General features: G+C 47.4%; 1 protein-coding gene across 3 annotated transcripts in view; it reads left to right on the top strand.

Moving 5' to 3' along the window:
• LOC142291580 (CYFIP-related Rac1 interactor A-like) overlaps nucleotides 1-27,793 on the top strand; it is a 126,176-nt gene that overhangs the window by 71,052 nt on the left and 27,331 nt on the right. For 2 of the 3 annotated variants that reach the window (XM_075336216.1, XM_075336215.1), the window contains 3 exons: nucleotides 23,804-23,925; nucleotides 25,963-26,068; nucleotides 26,575-26,711. In XM_075336216.1, coding sequence (XP_075192331.1) covers nucleotides 23,804-23,925; nucleotides 25,963-26,068; nucleotides 26,575-26,711 — 365 coding nt within the window. Of the gene's footprint in view, nucleotides 1-3,498; nucleotides 3,579-23,803; nucleotides 23,926-25,962; nucleotides 26,069-26,574; nucleotides 26,712-27,793 lie in introns of all 3 variants that reach the window. The other variant, XM_075336214.1, reaches the window with a different exon arrangement.

Genomic DNA, 27,793 nt, shown 5'->3' with positions numbered 1-27,793 from the left:
GCAAATGGCTAACTGGCCACAATCTGACCATTTTCACTTAGAAAAGATATAATAAAATCTTTACAAAAATGTGAGGGGTGTACTCAGTTTTCTGATATATTATTACTGTCTAAATGAATCATGTGTCTCATCATATCTGTCGGGATTTCCACCTCTGGACCCTGACCAATCACACATTGATTCTAACAATATATCATCAGTATATACTGAATCCTTTTTCATAACTAAGCTATGATTTTGTATTTCTTATTTCAGCTTGTAGCATACTAAATGTATGGCTAGTCCTGAGATGCAAGCATATGGTTTTGATTTTGGCAAACTAGATTTTAATAGATCAATAAAAGATTTTTATTATCAGTGGACCTCAGTCCAAGTCCTAAGCCTTTCCTAAGTTGATAGAATCAGTAACAGCTTTTCTTTGCCAGACCAAAATAAGCAGAAGCAGCTACTAGTCTTGCATCAGCTCTGAAAGAGTTTTAAGTGGTATAGAAACAAATGCTATGTTTGGATGCTGTGTGCTGTTGGCAGTCAAGGAAGATGGAAACATTTAGTCTTTCATCCAAAAAAAGAGAAGTAGAAAAATACTGAAAGCTTTCGCAGAGAAAAACTGTGCAAAAACTCCAGTAGCTCTGAGAGGAGTCTGACCTTCCAAAAAAACACAATTTAAATTAGCCACAAAGTCATGTAGGCCCCTATAAAAATTTCTCCTCCTGAATTTGGGTAACTCTGCCTCCACTGTGAGAGGGGAGAGCTGTGTGTTTGCATTCTGCCATTCAGGAACTCCCGTGGGGTATCCAAATATGAGGAATGGAAAGGTGGATTGAAGCATCCCAGCCATGCCACCTAGTACCCTAATTGGCATAGAAGAATAAAGAACAGTTTTGCACAACTGAAGGACAGATTTATACAGCAAAGGTATGACTTTTATAGGGGTTGAGTCCGCTATATAACAATGTGCTTAGTCTAAATTGTGTTTCAGGGGTGACAGACTCCCCTTGGGAGAATATAGCAAGAACGTAATAAAGCTACCCCATCTGTAGGCACATACAGTACTTATATGCATGATTCAGTCATGTTTTGTACTATGATTACTCTGTTTGACTGTGATGTGTGAATGCGCCCATAGACGTAGGTTGATTGATAATTGAATGCATGTTACTCTGATGCTGATTGATGTTTTAAATTCAAGTGGAGCATCTGATCTTAATGTCCAAGTTGTTTCCCTGTAAAATATAGTGAGTCTACAGCGGCTCAGCCTTGATGCAGGTTTCGGGCACACTAGGTGAATTGGGTCTAAGTGAGGTAGAAGCAATTGCTTAAGAGTTGTGGTAGCTAGAGATGAGCGAACCCATGGAAGTTCGGGTTCTGCTAGACTTTAGATAAAGTTCTGTTCTGGACCCGGACTACACAGAATGAGTTATGGATGAAATGTATATGTTTCTATTTCCGGTATCTCTCATTATATGGACTATTGCACAACAGAGTACTCTTATGCTCAAGCTTGGGCTCAAAAAATAAAATTATGGGCTACCTATTTATATACAGAAGATATCAACTATATACCAGACATATCATCCATAGTATCTTCTAATATGGCATTTGTGAATAATTCCATAAAATTCAACCCTAGTGACAAATACAGTGCCTTGCAAAAGTATTCGGCCCCCTTGATTTTTTCACCCTTTTCCCACCTTTCAGACTTCAAACATAAAGATAAAAATGTTTATGTTATGGTGAAGAATCAACAACAAGTGGGACACAATTGTGAAGGTGAACGAAATTTATTGCTTATTTTAAACTTTTATAAAAAATAATAAACTGAAAATTGGGGCGTGCAATATTATTCGTCCCCTTCTTCCACATGTTTGGTGTGTCTCCCAGGTGGCTTGTGGCAAACTATAAATGACACCTTTTATGGATATCTTTGAGAAATGGCTTTCTCCTGGCCACTCTTCCATAAAGGCCAGATTTGTGCAGTATATGACTGATTGTTGTCCTATGGACAGACTCTCCCACCTCAGCTGTAGATCTCTCCAGTTCATCCAGAGTGATCATGGGCCTCTTGGCTGCATCTCTAATCAGTCTTCTGCTTTTTTGAGATGAAAGTTTGGATGGACGGCCGGGTCTTGGTAGATTTGCAGTGGTATGATACTCCTTCCATTTCATTTTGATCACTTGCACAGTGCTTCTTGGGATGTTTAAAGTTTTGGAAATCTTTTTGTAACCAAATCCATCTTTAAACCTCTCCACAACAATATCACGGACCTGCCTGTTGTGTTTCTTGGTCTTCATGATGCTATCTGCGCTTTAAACAGTACATTGAGACTATCACAGAGCAGGTGTATTTATACGGAGACTTGATTACACACAAGTGGCTTATATTTATGATCAGTCATTTAGGACAACATTGGATCATTCGGAGATCCTCAATGAACTTCTGGAGTGAGTTTGCTGCACTGAAAGTAAAGGGGACGAATAATATTACACACCCCAATTTTCAGTTATTTATTTTTTTAAAAAGTTTAAAATAAGCATTAAATTTCGTTCAGCTTCACAATTGTGTCCCACTTGTTGTTGATTCTTCACCATAACATTAACATTTTTATCTTTATGTCTGAAGCTTGAAATGTGGGAAAAGGTTGAAAAAGTCAAGGGGGACGAATACTTTCACAAGGCACTGTATATGGCTCTAAAGTCAGCTCTAAATGGATGGACTAGTGGAGCCCATTCCTGTGCCAGTGCCTGGGTCCACCTAGGTTTTTCTATTAGTATTGTAGGTCAGTCTGACTCTGCCCTCACAGCAGAAGAGATATTTGTGCTACTGTAGTTTAATACTGATATTAAATATTAAAAAAGGTAAAGACTAGATCTCATTCATTCTTCTGTCAAGTGTGAAAATAATTAATAAATGTATATCAAAAGATGAAATGTTGTATTTAAGAGGGCTGTTATAATAAGAATAGTTTGCTTACATTGAAAATACATGACAGAATAGCTAATTCTTTTTGAAAGAACCTAGCCTGAATGACACCTCCTCAGTGTCCCTTCTCACTGCTGCTGAGATCTCACACTGCTTAGGACAACCTGCAGCTGACAGGCAGGGCAGTTTGGACATTTGGACATGAAATAAAATCATGATTGTCATAAAATGCTCACGTTAATATCATGATTTTACAGCCATTCTTAGATGGATTTTCAAAGTAAGTACAATAGCCTCATCAGGTATAGGAAATCTCTTTAAATATGCAAGTAGTTTGTATTCAGAAATCTGGTGACTGATCTGCTTTGAATATAATAGGTATTGTGTAAAATCTCTAAAAGGTGTAGTGTTCTCTGGGTTTTGGACAGAGTATTTGTACCATGAAAAGTATCAACATTTCATGCTGAAATCAAAGCCCCCAATTTCCAAATCCTGGAGAACCAATTTAAGGGCACACTTTCCCCTGCTTATCACACTGTTTCCCTCCATCATTCCCTCCTTTTTGTCTTTTTTTCTAGGTGTCAGATGGGGAACCTTCTAAAAGTCTTGTCATATAGCGACCTAGAACAGTGTCCCACTTTTTTCCTTGACTTTGAACGTGAGATCATTTTATTTTTCCATGTTTTTTTTTTATTTTGCTTTCATTTTATTTTTATGTTGTTTTTATTTGATGTCATCATAAAGCACTGCATTTTATATTGTGATAATTCATTTGATAAGATTTCATTATTTTCATAGATGGTCCCATGCTATAAGATAACATGGCTTACTGAAACCCAGAGGGGCACTTATACATTTTCATTTTGAACATGTCATTATATTTTTTTATTCTTATGGTTATAGTTCAATTCATTATACCTCCACAAATGATAAGTAAAAGAGATTCTTAAAATACTTTAAAGAATAATGTAAAAATAGACAGTTGCTGTAAAAAGTGCTTTTGAGCAGAATTTTTTGTTCCCTTTGCATACTCTACCTATATCCGACTAATCCTTTAAAGCTAAATATCGTCTTCTTATTTCTTTTAACTGTTACTATTGTTTAAAAATGCATGTTAACTCATGTTAGTAAGGATGCTTTGAAACACTTTGCTGGATAATTATGAGCTGTGGTTTATGAGCCAATTTTAGGCTGTGGACTTTTATAGTTGTGATCATAGTTGGAATCACTGCCTGATAAGTTGACTTTAGACTTAAGATCAAAAGGTTCTAAATTTTTTCTTTTAAAGGGTATATCTGGGACTTTAAAAACGAAAAAAATGTGCCCAAGCACTAACAGGCGGGTAGTTGCTACCTACTTGCTGTTGGGCCCGACGCCGTTTTTCACCGGCACAGAGTGGTAAATAATGCTCCTGCTGGCAATAAAGTGGCTTCGCCAATAGAGCGGAGGCTTCCTTACCACTCTAGACTGTAGATTAGGCTGGACAGCCAATGTCATGCTGATTGACAGTTGGCTACCCACTGCTAACTGGAGAAGCCCAGGAAAGAAGAACAAGAACAACTACATGCAATGCATTTTCTTGCTTTATACATCTATTGAACGTTTCAGCTTCATCCCAAGCTTTCAACAGTAGTCAGATAGAGCTGAAATGTTCAAGAGGTGAATAAAGCAAGAAAATGGAATGAATGTATTTAAGTGCTGGGTTCTTTTTCTTCTTTCCTGGACTGATTTCCACGTGCACCAAAGTTTGAGGGTGGAAAGCCGATCATCTGTTGGATCTAACTGACATTGTCAGTCTACAGAGCAGAGTGAATGAGAAGCCACTGCCCTGTTGATGAGACGTCAGCGGAAGAATTGCCAACAGAAGCCGTCTGTGACGGCAGTGAATGGCGCCAGGCACAACAGGCAGGTAGGTAGCAACAAATGTAAAGCCTGGATATACCCTTCAAAGCCTCATGAGACAGACCAAGATAATGCCCAGGTCTCACCAGAAAGGCCACGTTGACTTCTGAAACTAGTAAAGTACACTCAAGTACTGAATGAGTCAAATATGCGGCTAAACTAAATAAGGCTGCTGAGAACATGAGCGCTTCCAACTACCTCCCCAGCTGCACCTCATCAACAACTAAGGGGCACCTCATCAGCACCTCATTGGTGGCCCTCACAGATAATAATAATGCTTTAGATAAATATTGGCCATCCATTGTGTATGAATGACTGACCACCCCCCAAACAGGAATGCTTTGACATCGATTTTCCAAAGGGATCCATTGATCGACAAGACTTTACTGACATAACCATGCAGACCCAAAGGGGTCAGAAGATAGCTGCTAGAGGATAATATTTCCGAGAATGTGCCGAATGATCTAAATAAGTTATATAAGTGTCTAAAAGGCAGATATATGAAAACTACTTCAAAGAAAAACTGTCTTTGTTGCCCATAATTGCTCATTAACAACCAGTCACAGGGCAGCTTTTATATTCCAAAAACACAAAATCAAATGAAAGCTGGGCTGTGATTGCTTTCTATGGCCAAAAAGACAATTTTTTTGTTCAGATTAATAAATCTTACTTCTGTCCATACCTTTTCATGTAACAGAAGTTGCCAAGTACTGCCTGATATAGTTGCAACTTGTATTGCAGCTCTATTTCCTTTACTTTGTCCAAGCTTGCTCGATCTGTCATTAAATATGAGAGGTGGCACATTTCTGGTTTGTCTGCTTTCAGTAAAGACAACTTCAGGATGACTCATTCAAAGACACATTTACCTCAACTCAGCATTTATGGTTGTACAGCTAAGAGTTGGTAGGCATAGCACTCACAATACTCTTACGTCTACAGTTGCTCATTTTCTTGAACATATGCAATACTGTAAGTTTTTGATTCAACAAAGGATATACAACTTAAAATTAATTTCAACGAAATGTACTTTTGATATTTTTTTCCCCAATGCTGATTGTCCCCCATAAAATCACTTTATCAATAATTTTCTTCCTCCAAAGTTGGTCATAAACATAATGATTTACCAACAAAATTACTACATTCTTAGTTCTAGTTTTTGTATTACTTTTACTAAAAACAAATATTTTTTCCAAGCTATGAGATTTTTTCTTATAATTTATGCTTCAGGATTATTCTAGGGGGTACTTTGCACACTACGACATCGCAAGCCGAACATTATCGCTACGGCAGCTTCACATGCACTTACCTTCCCCGCGACGTCGCTCTGGTCGGCGAACCGCCTCCTTCCTAAGGGGGCGAGTCGTGTGGCGCCACAGCGACATCACACGGCAGGCGGCCAATAGAAGCGGAGGGGCGGAGATGAGCGGAATGTAACATTCCACCCACCTCCGTCCTTCCGCATAGCCGGCGTGAGCCACGGTGACGCAGGTACGCTGATGTTCCTTGCTCCTGCGGCTTCTCACACAGCGATGTGTGCTGCCGCAGGGGAACAAGGAACAACGTCGTACCGTCGCTGCAGCAAAATTATGAAAATGTCGGACACTACACAGATGATACGATTACTATGCTTTGCGCTTGTTAATCGTATCAAAAAGAATTTACACGCTCCGATATCGACAGCAACGCCGGATGTGCGTCACTTTCGATTTGACCCCACCGACATCGCACCTGCGATGTCGTAGTGTGAAAAGTACCCCTAAGACTCTGTTTACATACGATATTCCATTTGTTGTTTTCCGTCTTAGGAACAGAAAATGAAATATGTAACTCCTTGCATCAATTGCGCAAATGGAAACAGAAAGGCCCCACAGATTATTAAGGGGTCTTTATAAGTTTCCTTTTATTTAGAATGAAATAGTTCAGGATACATGATTTTTTTTAAGTTCTAAAAAGTGGACACCAAACAGACCCCATAATAATCAACATCAATGGGGCCTCTTTGCTCCATTTGCATAAGTAATGCAAGAAATCACTTATTTTGCTTTCTGTTCCTAAAATAGAACAGACAAATAGATTGTCCAAAGAGACTTGTGAACAGACCCCAAGTGTTGTAACTGGTTTCAATTAGAACTGAATGTTTTTGTACCATACAGAAAACAATAATTGTGATGTCTATGACCAGCTTTAGCCCACATCATATAACCATTCATAACCAACATGTAACCCATGTCATTCCCGTACCATTAGCAACATAAAAAGAGGATATATACTATATTCAGTGGTGGAACTGGAAGCTTATGGGCTCCAATGTAAAAGCTCCAATTGGGTTCCCAATTATTGGACATTTTTAATTCTACTAGAAGGTGGCCCGATTCTACGCATCGGGTATTTTAGAATTTACGTATTGTGTAGTTCATGTATGATTTTTGTTATATATATATATATATATATATATATATATATATAGATGTTGTTGTGTGTAGTTACCAAGTGTTTGTGTAGGGCGCTGTACATATTCTGGGTGTTGTCTGGGTGTGACGGGGGGTGAGAGCGGTGTTGTATGTGTGTTGCGTTGTTTGTGGAGCGCTGTGTGTATGTAGCGTTGTGTGTGTGTTGCGCGGTTTGTGTGTGTGTGGTGTGTTTTGGGGGGAGGTATGTTTTGTGCAATGTGTGTGTTGTGCGGTATGTGCGTATATTTGTGTGTGCAGCGTTGTCTTTGTGTGTGGGTGTCTGTGTAGGGCAGTTGTTTGTGGTTCCCAGTGTGTGTGTCTGGTATGTTGTGCAGTGCGCGCGCGTGTGTGTGTGTGTGTGTTGGGGGGAGGTGTGCACTTCCCATCGTGCTCCATCCCCCATGCAGCGCACTCCCCATCGTGCTCCATCCCCCATGCAGTGCACTCCCCATCGTGCTCCATCCCCTATGCTGCGCACCCCCCATTGTGCTCCATCTCCCATGCTGCGCACTCCCAAACGTGCTCCATCCGCCATGCTGCGCACTCCCAAACGTGCTCCATCCGCCATGCTGCGCACTCCCAAACGTGCTCCATCCGCCATACTCCGCACTCCCCATCGTGCTCCATCCCCCATGCAGCGCACTCCCCATCGTGCTCCATCCCCTATGCTGCGCACCCCCCATCGTGCTCCATCTCCCATGCTGCGCACTCCCAAACGTGCTCCATTCGCCATGCTGCGCACTCCCAAACGTGTTCCATCCGCCATGCTGCGCACTCCCAAACGTGCTCCATCCGCCATACTCCGCACTCCCCATCGTGCTGCATCCCCCATGCTGCGCACTCCCAAACGTGCTCCATCCGCCATGCTGCGCACTCCCAAACGTGCTCCATCCGCCATGCTGCGCACTCCCAAACGTGCTCCATCCGCCATGCTGCGCACTCCCAAACGTCCTCCATCCGCCATGCTGCGCACTCCCAAACGTGCTCCATCCGCCATGCTGCGCACTCCCAAACGTGCTCCATCCGCCATGCTGCGCACTCCCAAACGTGCTCCATCCGCCATGCTGCGCACTCCCAAACGTGCTCCATCCGCCATGCTGCGCACTCCCAAACGTGCTCCATCCGCCATACTCCGCACTCCCCATCGTGCTCCATCCCCCATGCAGCGCACTCCCCATCGTGCTCCATCCCCTATGCTGCGCACCCCCCATCGTGCTCCATCTCCCATGCTGCGCACTCCCAAACGTGCTCCATTCGCCATGCTGCGCACTCCCAAACGTGCTCCATCCGCCATACTCCGCACTCCCCATCGTGCTGCATCCCCCATGCTGCGCACTCCCAAACGTGCTCCATCCGCCATGCTGCGCACTCCCAAACGTGCTCCATCCGCCATGCTGCGCACTCCCAAACGTGCTCCATCCGCCATGCTGCGCACTCCCAAACGTCCTCCATCCGCCATGCTGCGCACTCCCAAACGTGCTCCATCCGCCATGCTGCGCACTCCCAAACGTGCTCCATCCGCCATGCTGCGCACTCCCAAACGTGCTCCATCCGCCATGCTGCGCACTCCCAAACGTGCTCCATCCGCCATACTCCGCACTCCCCATCGTGCTCCATCCCCCATGCAGCGCACTCCCCATCGTGCTCCATCCCCTATGCTGCGCACCCCCCATCGTGCTCCATCTCCCATGCTGCGCACTCCCAAACGTGCTCCATTCGCCATGCTGCGCACTCCCAAACGTGTTCCATCCGCCATGCTGCGCACTCCCAAACGTGCTCCATCCGCCATACTCCGCACTCCCCATCGTGCTGCATCCCCCATGCTGCGCACTCCCAAACGTGCTCCATCCGCCATGCTGCGCACTCCCAAACGTGCTCCATCCGCCATGCTGCGCACTCCCAAACGTGCTCCATCCGCCATGCTGCGCACTCCCAAACGTCCTCCATCCGCCATGCTGCGCACTCCCAAACGTGCTCCATCCGCCATGCTGCGCACTCCCAAACGTGGTCCATCCGCCATGCTGCGCACTCCCAAACGTGCTCCATGCGCCATGCTGCGCACTCCCAAACGTGCTCCATCCCCCATGCTGCGCACCCCCCATCGTGCTCCATCCCCCATGCTGCACCAGCATCAGCCTCTCTACCCGCAGCATCAGCCTCTCTGCCCGCAGCATCAGCCTCTCTCCTCCCAGCATCAGCCTCTCTCCTCCCAGCATCAGCCTCTCTACCTGCAGCATCAGCCTCTCTACCCGCAGCATCAGCCTCTCTCATCCCAGCATCAGCCTCTCTGTCCCCAGCATCAGCCTCTCTGTCCCCAGCATCAGCCTCTCTCATCCCAGCATCAGCCTCTCTCATCCCAGCATCAGCCTCTCTCCTCCCAGCATCAGCCTCTCTGTCCCCAGCATCAGCCTCTCTGTCCCCAGCATCAGCCTCTCTCATCCCAGCATCAGCCTCTCTCATCCCAGCATCAGCCTCTCTGTCCCCAGCATCAGCCTCTCTGTCCCCAGCATCAGCCTCTCTCATCCCAGCATCAGCCTCTCTCCTCCCAGCATCAGCCTTTTCTGTCCCCAGCTGATGCCTTTTCGGTCCCCAGCATCAGCTTCTCTCCTCCCAGCCTACCCCAGCCTCAGCCTCCCCCAGCATCAGCCTCTCTTCTCTCAGCCTCCCCATCCCAGCCTTCCCCAGGATCAGCCTCTCTCCTCCCAGCCTCCTCCATCACGCCGTGCTCCTCTGCCGACACTTACAGATCCGATCGCATACACTCACACACACTCACACACACCCGATCGCATACACTCACACACACCCGATCGCATACACTCACACACACCCGATCGCATACACTCACACACACACACATTGATGATATTGCACATACGCGCTCATACTCACAACATCCGGAGATACCACATGCTTCTGGCCATGTGATCCTCCGGCAGGTCCTGGAAGCTCACAGCACAATATCGCCGCCGAGAAGCAAGCGATATCCCAGGATGTTTGTGAGTATGTGGATGCGATGTGATGTGTGTGTGAGAGTGAGTGTGATCTGATGTGTGTGTGTGTGTGCTGTTATGTGTGTGCATGTGTGTATTTTCCGCCGCTGCAGGACCTTGATGCGCTGGTAACTATGCTACCATGGTTACCAGCGCATCTCGTCCCCCGCTCGCACGGGAGCCCACACCAGCATACGCCGGCCAGCCCCAGCAATGCGAGGGTATGTGTCGGCTGGTTTGGCGGCGTACGCTGATGTGGGCTCCCAGGGGTACAGTACTCACCTGGTAGTCGGGGCCAGAGCTGGCGGGCATTGCGTGAGGGGGGCGGGGCGTGGCCGAGTTGCCAATGCCTGCAGGGTGCCGGGGCGAGAGGCCAATCTGTGGGGGGGCGGAGCCTGGGCGAGCGGCCGGCCAATCCGTGTGGGGGTGCAGCCTGGGTGAGCGGCCAATCCGTGCGGGGGGGCGGGGCCATGGCGAGCCCAGCGGCCAATCAGCTTTGTGTCACCGTAAGGACACAATTTTGGAGCAAGACAGACAGACAGAATAAGGCAATTATATATATAGATTGGTCTTTTCTTATAGGCCAAAAGAACTTTTGGGGCCCCATTGGCTCCAGTGCTCAGGTGCTATTGTAACCCCTGCACCCATTGTAGTTACACATATGACTACATTCATATATGGAACAGGAGACAGAGGATGTGCCGATCCTCTTTTTCCTACATTCATATATGATAAACAGAATGTTATGGCGTTGCTTGGAGATGGTTGGGGAATGGGTTTTGGGACCTCGCTGATGCTGAAAATAAATGGCCCTATTCAATGAATAGAGTTGTGTTGCAGTTTCCTCCCATAGCAGGTGGACCTGGCAGCCGCTGCACCTAGGTGCAGTGTTACATACAGTTAGGTCCAGAAATATTTGGACAGTGACACAATTTTCGCGAGTTGGGCTCTGCATGCCACCACTTTGGATTTGAAATGAAACCTCTACAACAGAATTCAAGTGCAGATTGTAACGTTTAATTTGAAGGTTTGAACAAAAATATCTGATAGAAATTGTAGGAATTGTACACATTTCTTTACAAACACTCCACATTTTAGGAGGTCAAAAGTAATTGGACAAATAAACCAAACCCAAACAAAATATTTTTATTTTCAATATTTTGTTGCGAATCCTTTGGAGGCAATCACTGCCTTAAGTCTGGAACCCATGGACATCACCAAACGCTGGGTTTCCTCCTTCTTAATGCTTTGCCAGGCCTTTACAGCCGCAGCCTTCAGGTCTTGCTTGTTTGTGGGTCTTTCCGTCTTAAGTCTGGATTTGAGCAAGTGAAATGCATGCTCAATTGGGTTAAGATCTGGTGATTGACTTGGCCATTGCAGAATGTTCCACTTTTTTGCACTCATGAACTCCTGGGTAGCTTTGGCTGTATGCTTGGGGTCATTGTCCATCTGTACTATGAAGCGCCGTCCGATCAACTTTGCGGCATTTGGCTGAATCTGGGCTGAAAGTATATCCCGGTACACTTCAGAATTCATCCGGCTACTCTTGTCTGCTGTTATGTCATCAATAAACACAAGTGACCCAATGCCATTGAAAGCCATGCATGCCCATGCCATCACGTTGCCTCCACCATGTTTTACAGAGGATGTGGTGTGCCTTGGATCATGTGCCGTTCCCTTTCTTCTACAAACTTTTTTCTTCCCATCATTCTGGTACAGGTTGATCTTTGTCTCATCTGTCCATAGAATACTTTTCCAGAATTGAGCTGGCTTCATGAGGTGTTTTTCAGCAAATTTAACTCTGGCCTGTCTATTTTTGGAATTGATGAATGGTTTGCATCTAGATGTGAACCCTTTGTATTTACTTTCATGGAGTCTTCTCTTTACTGTTGACTTAGAGACAGATACACCTACTTCACTGAGAGTGTTCTGGACTTCAGTTGATGTTGTGAACGGGTTCTTCTTCACCAAAGAAAGTATGCGGCGATCATCCACCACTGTTGTCATCCGTGGACGCCCAGGCCTTTTTGAGTTCCCAAGCTCACCAGTCAATTCCTTTTTTCTCAGAATGTACCCAACTGTTGATTTTGCTACTCCAAGCATGTCTGCTATCTCTCTGATGGATTCTTTCTTTTTTTTCAGCCTCAGGATGTTCTGCTTCACCTCAATTGAGAGTTCCTTAGACCGCATGTTGTCTGGTCACAGCAACAGCTTCCAAATGCAAAACCACACACCTGTAATCAACCCCAGACCTTTTAACTACTTCATTGATTACAGGTTAACGAGGGAGACGCCTTCAGAGTTAATTGCAGCCCTTAGAGTCCTTTGTCCAATTACTTTTGGTCCCTTTAAAAAGAGGAGGCTATGCATTACAGAGCTATGATTCCTAAACCCTTTCTCCGATTTGGATGTGAAAACTCTCATATTGCAGCTGGGAGTGTGCACTTTCAGCCCATATTATATATATATATATATATATAATTGTATTTCTGAACATGTTTTTGTAAACAGCTAAAATAACAAAACTTGTGTCACTGTCCAAATATTTCTGGACCTAACTGTACACTACTAACAAAAAGTTAGGTATAATTGGCTTTGGGGTGAAATTTCAGGATGATCCTAAAATCCAGTCTGACCTTTTCAGGTGAACTTAATGTGACCTTCTCTAAACTTTTGAATGCACATGTCCAACTGTTCAATGTTTCATTACTTTTTGCACAACTTGTTCTCTAACAAAGAGCTTGATGGAAAAATTTACAACAGGTGTTTGATCCATGACTCGCCCTATACATTTTGGGGTTTAATTAGAATTGGTATTTAAACAGTCCTCCTCATCATGTTCACATTTTAACATAATGAGACCAAGATGACTGTGAGGCAAATCCCGGGATATGAAGATGAATTATGACTTCCAGTCATAATCGCTCATCACTCCCTGGCAGTGCCCCCCTCCCTTCTTGTCCTCAATGTCCAGCATCTGTGAAGGTGTCACACCTCCATGGCCATCTCCTGTGATATGGAGATGAGATGATGTGGGAACAATGGACACAGGAGGACTCCCTGCCGTGACCCTGTGGTAGGAGCTGCTATCTAATTAGCAAGCTTGGAAGTATCCAGACAGAACGACTCCAGTAAAAAATGGTTCATATCTCGCAAGCCATATTTCCGATAAATATGGCAACCATAAAAATGGTGTCTCCGCATGCGGACGATGCTGGCACACCCTTTTTATGGGAGCGGGAGCTTGGGAAATACCCCAGGCGTGATATCAGCCAATGGGGAACTAGTAGACAAGTCATGAGTCCTCTCATTCTGTAGCTAAATTCATAACTGTCACAATGAGAGCATTGGCGTCCGCCTACGACGCTCCCAGGCCAAGTTATGGCCATATTCCATGTTGTGGATTTTGTCCATAACTCCAGCCAGGGGTGGAGCAGTGCTCCCTCTGAGGTCACGAAGGTAGGAGGGGACCTGGATTTGCCCAGGTTGATAACCCTACTTCGGCCATTTTCCAGTGTTCTTTCGCTGGGGGTCACGTGTAGGAAACATCTGTGGGAGTTCCTGGAAACCTGGTCTACAGCGCCCCCCTGTGGCCAGACGCACAAGGTAACTGCTGGAACTGTGTATGCCTGTTTGTAAACCATGCTTTATCTGTAACTGTACTCTGACATATGTATATTCTGTAGATTCCCTATTGTATATATTGTAGTTTCTAGTGTGCTTTAGGCTGATTAAATTATATAATTAATCTTGGGCTGTTCTGTTATCTCGATCTTGAATCCCACGTCTGTGTGTTCGGCTAATAGTTACCGTGAAGCGGTTGGTGGCAGCGAGTTGTGCCAAGGATTATTGTGGGGAGGCCAGTGAGATCCGGGGAGGTTTTATATATTCCGCCCGCGGAGGTCGGGGGAATATATACCCTACTCTCACTGGGGACCCTTCAATAATCGGCATAAGTAGTATAGCGGCCTCCTTGCTTATTGTCGGGCAATTCCATAATTGGCCTGACTATAAGAGGGGCGCTAGAGAGCGCGTCACGTGCTCTGTCTGTCGGTCGGGAGGTATAAAGGAGGGGTGACCCCCACTTGTTACCCCCCGATTGTGACGTACTGGTAGCCAGCGCGGGGGATTTCTGAGTGACCCCCCCGGTGGTTTGTGACATATTGGTGGCATAGCGGTGGGATCGAGATAATAGTGTGTGTGAGTGTGAGACCCATACTCCCAGACACTAAAGACTGCCTGCAGCAGCTGTGGCTGCTGGGGTCTTCAGACTAGCTCAACACTAGAGTGTCAGAGTGCAGATACTGTAAGGTGTGTGGGTGCATCAGGTGGCAGTTCTGTGTCAGTGACCAAAGTCTGCAAGAATGGCTGATGGCACCAGGAGCAAAGCCAAAGGAAGGGCCGATGCTCAGGCCAGAGACGATGAGGAGGTTGTCCACGAGCCCTCCAAGAGCCCGACGCCAGAGAACAGCTCTGCAGAGGACATTGCACAACCTGGCAATTATGGACAAGATGAGGAGCAGCTCACCCAAGGGTCCTCAACGAGCCAGATGCCAGCCCTCCGCTCTGCAATGGACAGTGAATCACCTGGCTCTGCAGCGTGCCGCAGATCACCACTTGCCAATCCCTCCGGCCTGAGAGGTGCAGAGGCCCTCCTTCAAGCTGCCTTGGCCAGGCTTATGGCTGGAGACCGGGATACCTACGAGATACTCATGGCCGAGCGTGGGCGACAGGCAGCGCGTGACGCTGAGGCTGCGGAGCGGCAAGCAGCGCGTGACGCTGAGGCTGCGGAACGGCAAGCAGCGCGTGAGGCTGCGGAGCGGCAGGCAGCGCGTGAAGAGCGAGAGCGAGAGCGACAGGCAGACCGTGACTACCAGCTGCAGCTAGCTCAGCTCCGGCCCTCATCAGCCACATGTGACCTTCAAAACACCAAACTTCCAAAGGTCCGTGTTGAGGACTTCCCAGTGCTGGAGAAGGATGGAGACTTGGACTCTTTCCTGACTGCTTTTGAACGGACTTGCTTGCAGCACCATCTGGACAAGGATCAGTGGGCCAAATACCTGACCCCCCGTCTAAGGGGTAAGGCCCTGGATATCCTTGGGGACTTGCCTGCTGAGGCAGATCAGGGCTACGACACCATCAAGCGGGCCCTGATCCAACAGCACAACCTCACTCCAGAGTCCTACCGCAAGAAGTTCCGGACCCTGCAAAAGGGACCAAAGGACTCCTGGGCTGACCACCGGCGGGCACTTGCCCGAGCTGCCGACCACTGGACCCAAGGCCTGCAGCTTTCCACCGGACCGGAGATCCTGGACTTGTTCATCACGGAGCAACTCTTGTGGAACTGCCCTGAGGATCTCCGCCAGTTCATCCGAGACCAGAAGCCAAAGGGGTCCACGGCTACAGCTGCCCTGGCCGATGACTACACCAACAATCGGGCTCCTGAGGCCAGGAGAGCAGCCACCAGCAGCACCTGGAGAGGGGGTAAGATGAACTCTGCGACTGCCCCACCTGCCCCTAGACTGCAGGGGGTGTCCCCCTCAACTCCCCTCTCCAGGCCCGTGGCAGAACCAAGACGGTGCCACCAGTGCAACTTACCTGGACACTTCAAGGCCATGTGCCCTCAGCGTCCCAAGGCCCCGGCTCCGTCCCCGTCCCAAGGGCCGCCCAAGGTGTATTGTGTGGGTGGGGGTGGTGGTAGGTCCCTGGACAGCTTCCAACCTGTCACCGTCGGCCGGTCTGTGACCATAGGACTGCGAGACAGCGCCTCGGAGGTGACTCTGGTGCGGCCTGACATGGTGTCCCCCCAAGACTTGATCCCGGGAAAAACCCTCGCTGTCTCCGGGATTGGAGGCATTGACCCGGCGCTGCCTGTTGCTGACATTTATGTGGACTGGGGCGCAGGGCGAGGGGTGAGGGAGGTGGGGGTAACTGATCGGATCCCTGCAAACGTGCTACTTGGGACAGATTTGGGGCAGATAACCTCCCAGTTTGGGCCCCCCCCAAGGGCTGAACCTTCAGCCCGTACTGACATGACTCCTAACAATGTTAATGTGTTATCTATGAATGATGTAAGGGAGGAGGGAGTGAACTCTGATATTTCTGCTTGCATAGACACCATAGACACACAGCTGCAGCTGTGACAGGGGAGGGGGTCAGAGAAAGGTGTGACAATGCCTCTACAAGTAACCAGCCAGTGAGCTGGGATCTGTTGCCCTCTGCAGGGATAAGCAGAGAGCAGGGTGCTGCAGGGGGGGGACCAGTGTGTGGGGTGGGGGCTACCACAGCAAATGTGGGGTCCCCAGAGATTTCACAGCGGGGTTCTGTTGCTGCAGGAGGGGAACAGGCAGGTGAGATTGGGGCCGGTCCAGGAGCGGAAGTGCTCCCAGGTAAGATCTCGGTGCATGGTTCCCCCACAACCGGGGTGTCAGGAAGCCAGGTAGGTCTGCCTGAACCGGCGACTTGGTCAGGAACGGAGGAGGAGCAGGCACGACCCACGGTCGCAGCGGCTGTGGCTGCTGTCACCCGCAGTGGGAGTGCTGGAAGCCAAGGGGCCTCCCGGAGGTCCGATAGCTCTTCCCCTTCTGACCAAGTGGCAGCCGAGTCAGGTGGAGGCCAGGACACAGGTCCCGGGGTACTGACCGAAGATGTGACAGTCTCGTCGATTCTGGCCACATCTAGTCAGGGGTTTCAGGCAGCGTTAGAAGCTGACGACAGCCTGAAAGCTCTAAAGGAGCAGGCGGCACAGCCTCCCTCGGACTCGGACCCGGAGCGAGTGGTCTGGGACCAAGGACGGCTGTACCGGGCCACGGTCCAGCAGGGTTCACCGGAGGCGTGGCCCAGGGACCGACAGTTGGTGGTACCCTATCCGTTCCGGACGGAGTTGTTGCGGATCGCACATGAGATTCCGATGGCCGGACACCTAGGGATCGCTAAGACCAAGGCCAGGTTAAACCAGCATTTCTACTGGCCAAAAATGGGGGCCGATGTGGCTGCCTACTGCCGTTCGTGTGAAACCTGTCAGAGAGTGGGGAAGGCGGGGCCACACCCCAAAGCCCCACTAGTATCTCTGCCAATCATCGATGAGCCTTTCAGGAGGGTGGCTGTGGATCTGGTCGGCCCGCTGGCCATCCCCAGCAGCTCCGGGAAACGCTTCATACTGACGGTAGTGGACTATGCCACCCGGTACCCAGAAGCAGTGGCCTTGTCGTCCATTCGGGCTGACAAGGTGGCCACCGCATTGCTGGAGATTTTCTCCCGAGTGGGTTTTCCCCAGGAAATGCTCACTGACCGGGGGACCCAATTCATGTCCCAGCTGATGGAGGCCCTCTGTAAGCAAGTCCAGGTGCGACATCTGGTGGCCAGCCCGTACCATCCACAGACTAATGGCCTGTGCGAGCGGTTCAATGGCACCTTAAAGCAGATGCTTAAGATGTTGGTCGACTCCCATGGGCGTGACTGGGAGCGGTATCTCCCACACCTGTTATTTGCTTACCGGGAGGTTCCACAGGCCTCAACAGGATTCTCACCGTTTGAGCTCCTGTACGGGCGACGTGTGCGGGGCCCCCTGGCTCTGGTGAAAGAGGCTTGGGAAGGGGATTTGGCCACCCCTGGAGTGTCGGTTATCGAGTATGTCATGCGCTTCCGGGACAAAATGCAGGCCTTGACGCAACTGGTACACGACAATATGGCTCAAGCCCAGGCCGATCAGAAGCGTTGGTACGACCAGAACGCTTGTGAGAGGACCTACCAAGTGGGTCAAAAGGTGTGGGTACTGGTCCCCGTACCACAGGACAAGCTTCAGGCAGCCTGGGAAGGCCCATACCTCGTGTACCAGCAGCTCAACCCTGTGACGTACCTGGTCACCCTGGACCCTGCCCGTGGAAGGCGGAAGCCCTTCCATGTGAACATGATGAAGGCACATCATGAGCGGGAGGCGTGTGCGCTCCCCGTGTGCAACCTGCCCGAGGAGGGAGAAGCGGAAACCCTCTTGGATATGCTAGCCCAGGTTAGGGCCGGCGGATCCATTGAGGATGTGGAGGTTGGCCACCAGCTCTTGGAGGACCAACGGTCCCAGCTGTGGGCCACCCTCCTCCCCTTCCGGGGGTTGTTTACCAACCAGCCCGGAAGGACTGACTTGGCTGTCCATCACGTGGACACTGGGGATCATCCCCCGATCCGGCGTTCAGCATATCGGGTCTCCCTGGAGGTGCAGCAACACATGCGCCAGGAGATTGACGAGATGCTGAAGCTGGGGGTGATCCAGGCATCCAACAGCGCTTGGGCCTCGCCTGTAGTCCTCGTCCCTAAGAAGGACCGAACCACTCGGTTCTGCGTGGACTACAGGGGGCTCAATGCTGTCACGGTCGCCGATGCGTACCCAATGCCACGCATCGATGACCTGCTCGATCAGTTGGCCGGGGCTCAGTACCTGACCATCATGGACCTGAGCCGGGGATATTGGCAGATCCCCCTGACTCGCAAGGCCAGGGAACGCTCTGCCTTTATTACCCCATTTGGACTATACGAGTCCACGGTGATGCCATTCGGGATGAGGAATGCCCCTGCCACTTTCCAGCGGATGGTCAACACCCTGCTCAAGGGACTTGAAGGGTACGCGGCCGCGTACCTAGATGACATTGCCGTCTTCAGTCCCACCTGGGAGGACCACCTAGAGCATCTAGCACAGGTGCTCAGGCGGATCCACCGGGCAGGTTTGACCATCAAGCCGGGAAAGTGTCAGCTGGCCATGAGCGAGGTCCAGTACCTCGGTCACCGGGTAGGCGGGAGAACACTGAAGCCCGAGCCTGAGAAAGTGGAGGCCATCGCATCCTGGCCCACCCCCAGGACCAAGAAGCAGGTGATGTCCTTCTTAGGGACCGCCGGGTACTATAGGAGGTTTGTTCCACGCTATAGTAGCCTGGCAAAGCCCTTGACGGACCTCACCAAGAAGAAGCTGCCCTCTGCAGTCGATTGGACAATGGACTGCGAGACAGCCTTCCAGGCCCTAAAGGACGCCCTGTCCAGCCCGCCCGTGCTACAGGCAGCCGACTTCACGCGGCCGTTTGTAGTACAGACCGACGCCAGTGACTTCGGCCTCGGTGCGGTGCTCAGCCAGGTGGACTCTGCGAGCCAAGAGCACCCAGTCTTGTACCTGAGCAGGAAGCTGTTACCAAGGGAAGTGGCCTATTCCACGATGGAGAAGGAGTGCCTGGCCATAGTGTGGGCCCTGCAGCGTCTGCAACCCTATCTATACGGGCGCCACTTCATCGTGGAGACGGACCACAATCCCCTCAGCTGGTTGCACACCGTCTCTGGGACGAATGGGCGATTGTTGCGATGGAGCCTTGCGCTCCAGCAATACAACTTCACCATTCGCCACAAAAGGGGCCGTGACCACGGTAACGCAGACGGGCTGTCCCGACAAGGAGAGGTCGCGGACGGGCGCACGGGGGAACACCGGAGTGTGCTGCCCCCTAGCGCCCTCAAAAGGGGGGAGGTGTGAGGCAAATCCCGGGATATGAAAATGAATTATGACTTCCAGTCATAATCGCTCATCACTCCCTGGCAGTGCCCCCCTCCCTTCTTGTCCTCAATGTCCAGCATCTGTGAAGGTGTCACACCTCCATGGCCATCTCCTGTGATATGGAGATGAGATGATGTGGGAACAATGGACACAGGAGGACTCCCTGCCGTGACCCTGTGGTAGGAGCTGCTATCTAATTAGCAAGCTTGGAAGTATCCAGACAGAACGACTCCAGTAAAAAATGGTTCATATCTCGCAAGCCATATTTCCGATAAATATGGCAACCATAAAAATGGTGTCTCCGCATGCGGACGATGCTGGCACACCCTTTTTATGGGAGCGGGAGCTTGGGAAATACCCCAGGCGTGATATCAGCCAATGGGGAACTAGTAGACAAGTCATGAGTCCTCTCATTCTGTAGCTAAATTCATAACTGTCACAATGAGAGCATTGGCGTCCGCCTACGACGCTCCCAGGCCAAGTTATGGCCATATTCCATGTTGTGGATTTTGTCCATAACTCCAGCCAGGGGTGGAGCAGTGCTCCCTCTGAGGTCACGAAGGTAGGAGGGGACCTGGATTTGCCCAGGTTGATAACCCTACTTCGGCCATTTTCCAGTGTTCTTTCGCTGGGGGTCACGTGTAGGAAACATCTGTGGGAGTTCCTGGAAACCTGGTCTACAGCGCCCCCCTGTGGCCAGACGCACAAGGTAACTGCTGGAACTGTGTATGCCTGTTTGTAAACCATGCTTTATCTGTAACTGTACTCTGACATATGTATATTCTGTAGATTCCCTATTGTATATATTGTAGTTTCTAGTGTGCTTTAGGCTGATTAAATTATATAATTAATCTTGGGCTGTTCTGTTATCTCGATCTTGAATCCCACGTCTGTGTGTTCGGCTAATAGTTACCGTGAAGCGGTTGGTGGCAGCGAGTTGTGCCAAGGATTATTGTGGGGAGGCCAGTGAGATCCGGGGAGGTTTTATATATTCCGCCCGCGGAGGTCGGGGGAATATATACCCTACTCTCACTGGGGACCCTTCAATAATCGGCATAAGTAGTATAGCGGCCTCCTTGCTTATTGTCGGGCAATTCCATAATTGGCCTGACTATAAGAGGGGCGCTAGAGAGCGCGTCACGTGCTCTGTCTGTCGGTCGGGAGGTATAAAGGAGGGGTGACCCCCACTTGTTACCCCCCGATTGTGACGTACTGGTAGCCAGCGCGGGGGATTTCTGAGTGACCCCCCCGGTGGTTTGTGACAATGACACTTAATAATTGCAAGGCTTCAAGCAGGATGTTCTCAGATGGAAGTGGCCACAGTGCTTTGAGTGTCACAGAGTGTCATCAGCAGGTTAGAACAGAGATACAGAGAGACTTTAAGGCCGGCTTTGCACACTACGACATCGCAGGTGCGATGTTCGTGGGGTCAAATCGAAAGTGACGCACATCCGGCGTCACTTGCGATGTCGTAGTGTGTAAAACCTTTTTGATACGATGAACGAGCGCAAAAGCGTCATTATCGTATCATCGGTGTAGTCTCCGACATTTCCATAATGCCGCTGCAGCGACAGGTACGATGTTGTTCCTCGTTCCTGGGGCAGCACACATCGCTGTGTGTGAAGCCGCAGGAGCGAGGAACATCACCTTACCTGCGTCCCGGCTGCTATGAGAAGGAAGGAGGTGGGCGGGATGTTTACATCCTGCTCATCTCCGCCCCTCCATTGCTATTGGCCGCCTGCCGTGTGACGGTTCGCCGACCAGAGCGATGTCGCAGGACAGGTGAGTGCATGTGAAGCTGCCATAGCGATAATGATCGCTATGGCAGCTATCACAAGATATCGCATGTACGACTGGGGCGGACACTATCGCACTCGACATCGCAGCATCGGCATGGGATGTCGTAATGTGCAAAGCCCGCCTAAGAGTCACAGAAAGGCAAAAAAGTGGACGTACTTTGGCCACATCCCACACTGATGACCACTTCATTGTGAACAATGTTGTCACTCTACAAATGTGGCAGACATGTTCAGACCAAAAGGAGTCTGACTCACAAAGAAAAAAATATCAAAACAACAACACCACAAACAAGAGGGGGGACACAATAACAATGGTGTGCCCTGGCGCTAGTGAGAGGGTAGATGGGATACCTCCTATCCTCACCTATAGCTGTCCCTACTGTCCTAGTCATTCCCTATACAGTCTCTGCAACTGTAGCTGAGCAGCACCCTGAGACCCTGAGAAACCCTATAGATGCCCTGATTGGTGAGAGGCAGGTGAGGTTAACTAAACCCACTGCTGCACTAATAAGACAAGAGGGTAGCAGAGACATATGGGAAATACAGCAACACAAAAGATTAAAGTCCAGCTTCTGGAAAAGTGATTCTCTGGCCCCATGGTGGTAGGACTTGTGAAGAAGTGAATTTTTATCTTCAGCAAGGATTTCTGGGAAAGAACCTCTATTTAAACTGAAGGGGCGAGGCTACAAAGCAGCTGCAGCTAACACACTCAGGATGGAACTGCTGGAAAAGCTGCTAGCAGCACAACTGACATTAAGCATTTCAGTGCTAAATGAAAACACATTTAAATGTAGAGAGCTGGTTGGAGATGAGAGGCTCCAGTCATAAAGATGTCACTAGTCTCCAAAAACAGGGAGACGACCATGACAAATACCGTTCAGAATCGGATGATGAATGCCAGACAGCTCCAGGCACATTTAAGGGAGGTGAGAGGCACCCAAGTGGCACGTCAGACCAACAAAGACCATTTATATCAGCGTGGTCTGTGTACTAGATGACCTGCAAGGGTACCTAACCACACCACCAGGCACAGGCGTCATCGTATTGCAAGGGCCAGGGTGCTGTTCACTGATAAAGGTTGATTCAAGCTGAGCAGAAATGATGACCGCCAATGATGTTGTATACATTAGAGAGAGCACTATGCATCAGCCACTCTTGTCACCAGATGAGTGTTTGGTGAAGTTATAGTGTGGGTAGGTATGTCTAGTCAATACAGAACTGCCCTACACTTTTTGAATGGTACAGTGACAAGCCCCTACTAATGTAATGACATTATTAATCCAGTTATTGTGCCTCTGCATAAACAAGACTAGGTTCATCTTCATGGACGACAATGCTCCAGCTCATCAAGGTTGCATCACAAGGGATCAGCTGCTGGAGACTTGGGTACCTCAAATGGAGTGGCTTTCCCTTTCTCCAGACCTGATTCCCATAGAAAACCTATGGAATCAGCTGAGTCTGAAGTTCGTAACTCTGTACCCCAGAACCTCAATGAGCTGAGGGTCGCCCCTCAAGAAGAGTGGGATGCCATGCCATAGCAGGCAATAACTCGACTTATGAACAGCATGAGACACCGTTGTCAAGCTGTAAATGATGCTCAAGGCCACATGTCAAGTTTTTGGGGACATACCCACCACTGTTGTTGGCTTTTGTATAAATAAATTGAGATGATGAAATCACCATTACAGGCTTCTACTTAAATGCCCTACTTTGATGATAAAATATCAATGTAGTGTGAACTTACATTTTCCATAAATTTTACCTGAAGGCCAAATACCCCTGACTTTTTGTGAGTAGTGTATTTCCATGACATGTTTGGTAGACGTCTTCAAATGTACTTAAAGTTTGGGAACCCAGGCTTAGATATGCACAATAACCTCCCAGTGCTCTTTTAACACATGGGTCACGTCATTGTAACTCCACTGTAGGAGATCTTAACCTGCAGTCACATGAACAGTGGTTTAAAAATATTTGGGGACTAAGCAATGGTTTGGAACAATAATAAGGTGATATCTGCTATTTTTCTCACAGACATTCCCAAGTCATTTACTGACTTTTTTTGTCTTATACTGTATATTCACAAAAAGATAAATTCCTTGATGATCTTTGGACCTAAACCGTTATGACTCTGATAGAACCACAAACATTTACTTTTACTCCAGGTTCTGTATTGATAACAGTATACAATGTCTTACTATGTTTGGTGCCTGCAGATGCTCAGCCTACGGAGGCAGAGACTGTAGTGTGGAATCAAGTCAACTCCGTCCTGGAAGAGGCCCAGGGTATCTTGGCTGAACTGCAGTCATACCGGGGAGCTGGGCAGGAAATACGACAGGTGAGAATTCAAGTCTTCTTGTAATTATCACTGTCTTCTGTATGGGTGGAAGTGATGTTAAGGTGGCAGTTATTACATTTCAACAAGAATAGCCTTATGCTAAGCAATTATTTAATTATGGTGTTTGTTGCTAATTACAGTTTATTCAGTGCATAATTACAAATAAGACAGGAACAGTTGTCTGCTTCTTTCTTGTGCCTTCAGAAATGCTTTCAAGATATCAGTATATGGGTGATTCAAATCTGGCTTTTAACAAACTCACACATATTTTGTTGACTTATAGGGAATCTGTCACTAGGTTTTTGCTACCAAATAATGTAGGGGAGAGTATCTTATTCCATCAATGTATCATTTAGTTACTGGTTGCTACATTTAGCTCCACAAGTAGTCCTCCAGTCGTTATCTCCTGCTAATAAAAGAATGATTTTATAAAACCTACACTAAGCAGACCAGTAAGTGATACATAGTTGGAATCAGGATTTCCGCTCCGCTCAGATTACATCGCCAAAACCTGGTGACAGATTCCATTTAATAAAAATGTAGCATGACTTATTTATTAAAAATAGTGCAAATGAAACGAAGAGATGTTACCATTCCTAAGGTTAAAAGTACACTGCATCTGTGCACTTAAACATTTTTAATATTTTTACCATCTACAGTACTTTAATGGTCTCATAGCAGCCATTCCCCAGAACGACACAAATGTGTTCTGTTGGTCTCCAGTTGTATGGTATGCATACTGTTTCTGTAGCTGTATAGGAATGACCTGCACACCTGTAGACAGCGCTACCACAAAAAACATATACCATGCCCTATACTTTTTCTTTTTACAATAAGTCGATGGGGTGAAATGATATCTAGGAATGCATCCTGACTATAACCCAACAGTGGCCAAAAACGCACTGTCCTTTTGCATTCTCACCCATTTTTTCCAACTAGCCTTACATTGGATGCTGCCTACCTTCTTATGGTAACATCCCCGCTATATGTTGTGATGTTATAGAGTCTATAAATACCCATACCATATAGTACCTATCTCTAAGTGGCACACAGTATGATGCTTAAATACTAGCTTCATACATTGGCTAGTGCAGCCACCACCATTCACTGGCAAGAAATTATACACTACTACTAAGTAACAGTGCCTCACAAAATCAAAGTAAATAGCATCAGATCAGTTCGTATATAATATCAACATAGTGTGACCAAAGAAGAGAAGAGTTCAATACATAAAGTAATCTAATACCAATACATTTCAAAATTTATAATTAATATTTGAATTATGAAGTCACAGGCCTCTCCTAAAAGGCTATTTGAATGGTTCCATTTAGCAGGAGCAGCTGATGTGTCTTCTGCAACCATACCCTTCATACACCAAACTCCAGCCCTGCTTGGTACCACTATATATATTAGCCAAAGGCTAAGGTCAGACGGCTGTATCTACCCTTATCTGGGAGAATAGGGCTGATTATGGAAATGACACTCCGAGCAAAGTCTAAACAGTTTGACCAGAGTGTCAGCGTAGTGTGCGTCGATTCTATCAGATGAACTAATTTGAACACACTGTGAGAAGGAGAACAAAGTTTCTCCATCTTCTCCATTGTGTGAGTCCGCAAAAATCGGACTGCACTCTGATGTCATCCGAGTGCTGGCCGATGTTTTCCATGCACTCGTAGACTTGAATGGACTGGTGTCATCCAATGTCATAATGAAATTGCAGCATGCTGAGATTTTTTTTCACTGACAGATTCTGTCATTGAAAAAAATTGGGCATCGGCACTGTCCCATTGAATTACATTGGTTCAAATACTATTCTATAAAAACTTGGATAGCACTCATCTGATGTACAAGCTGGTGTGAGTGAGCCCTTAAGGTGGAGCTATCAATGTATTCTAGTCTTGGTATCATGCTTATGTTCTCCATTGTAATACTGTATATGCCAGGTATTATGACTATTTCCTTCTGATCGGTATAGCAAATAAAGCAATTATATGGATAACATATAAACATCTTACCATTGTCATATTCTTATGCTAGGCCATCCAGAATCCATCAGATGTGCACCTACAAGAGGAAGCATGGAGAGCTGTCTGTCCTCTGGTAGCTAAACTAAAACGCTTCTATGAATTTTCTCTACGACTAGGTAAGTTGGTTAGTACCCTAGTTCATGTAAAACAAAAAAATATTGCTTTCAGTGTACCTCTAATGATTTAGAGAGAAAAGTATAGCGCAGAAGTGTGTACAATAATCTTTTTCTAAATACATTGTAGTGTAGATTCTGTTAGTAGTCCATCCAAACCATACATCTATGTAGTAGAAGAAGGAGATCCAGCTATAGCTCTTAGGTTCCTGTACTCACTAGGGGAGCCTACATTGTAGAATGTAATGCAGTTCTATAGAATTGAATGTTGTGCTCATGTGATCAGTATAGGCAGGATCTTGTATATAAATTATTTAGAAAACTTGTAAATGCACTGAAAGCAAAATGAGTTTGTAATATCTTTTAAATGAAAGAAAAATAAAAAGAAGAAAAGAAAATGAACAGTCTCAATATATGAAGTTTAATTATAGTATAATATTGCAATTACCAAAATTCCAAACTGTAAACATTTCCTTAAAAGATTAAGATCAGTGTATTGTTCTTCACAGAAAATGCATTGCACAGCCTTCTAGAAGCTCTTACATCACCCCCTTATGCTCCGACACAGCACTTGGAGAGAGAGCAGGCCCTGGCCAAACAGTTTGCTGAAATCCTGCACTTCACCCTTAGCTTCGATGAGCTCAAGGTATAAAGGAATCAACTGCAATAGAGATTTGTTTGCAATCTGTATGTATCTAAATATGGTTTGTTCACTAATTTTAGATACTTTCAACTTTTTGAGGAATTTAAAAAAAAAATAAAAAAAACATACCAGCCTTTTCTAATATTGCATTACAAAAATTTGGAATATAGTATAAATGAGCCTCAGTCGATGTGTCAGTCCATTTGCTATTGTCCCACTGCTTGCGCAGATCTCCTATATTCTTTGGAACTGTAATTATCATGAAATGAGTGACTGTAAAGATCCATTTACAGTGAATGATCATGAATGTGTGCTCTTAGGTATATTCATTTACAGTTACCTAAGAAGTCTAAAAAGGCTGCTGATCACCCGCCGAACAAGCAAAACGATCGCTCTGTAGGGAAAAAAGGATCTTTTTTATCTTTTGTATTACACAAAAAGATGATTATACCCAGCAGAACATTGTCCTGTGAAAACAGGGCTGGTGCTGCAGAGAACAATGACAGCCTACGTGGACTGAGCAATCTATTTCACATCATTCATACTGAACAATCTATTCCAGATCATTCATAATGAGTTATATATTCCAGATCATTCATACATTCATGCACAATAACTACAGCTCTAGATTTGGCCACTCTTCTCATACCAAAACCCAGAGAATCAACAGGCAACCCTGGCACACAAGCCTCACTAAAGAATTGACACAAGCCTCCAGGGTTGCTGAATGAAGATAGAAGAGATCCCATTACACCAAGCACTTCATCACATATAAACAGTCCCTCACCACTTTCAAGTGCACTGGCACTGCTGCAAAACAAACCTATTTCTAATTTCTCATATCCTCCCTTTCTCACAAGCCTAAACAGCTATTCAGCACTTTTAATTCTCCCCTCTGTCCCCCAGCACCTCCTTCCTCTCCTCTAATCTCAGCTGAAGACTTTGCCTCATATTTCAAGCAGAAGATTGAAAACATCAAAGGAAGCTTTGGTCCTCACTGCCCCCAGCACCTTCCCATAACTATTGAGCCCTTGTCCGCCATAACCAGATTCCCCAGTATGACAGAAGATCAGTTTTCCTCTCTT

This window comes from Anomaloglossus baeobatrachus, chromosome 2 (genome assembly GCF_048569485.1).
Source record: "Anomaloglossus baeobatrachus isolate aAnoBae1 chromosome 2, aAnoBae1.hap1, whole genome shotgun sequence".
Lineage (NCBI taxonomy): Eukaryota > Metazoa > Chordata > Amphibia > Anura > Aromobatidae > Anomaloglossus > Anomaloglossus baeobatrachus.
Note: the sequence above shows the minus strand (reverse complement) of the source record. Positions and strands in the feature narration are given on the sequence as shown.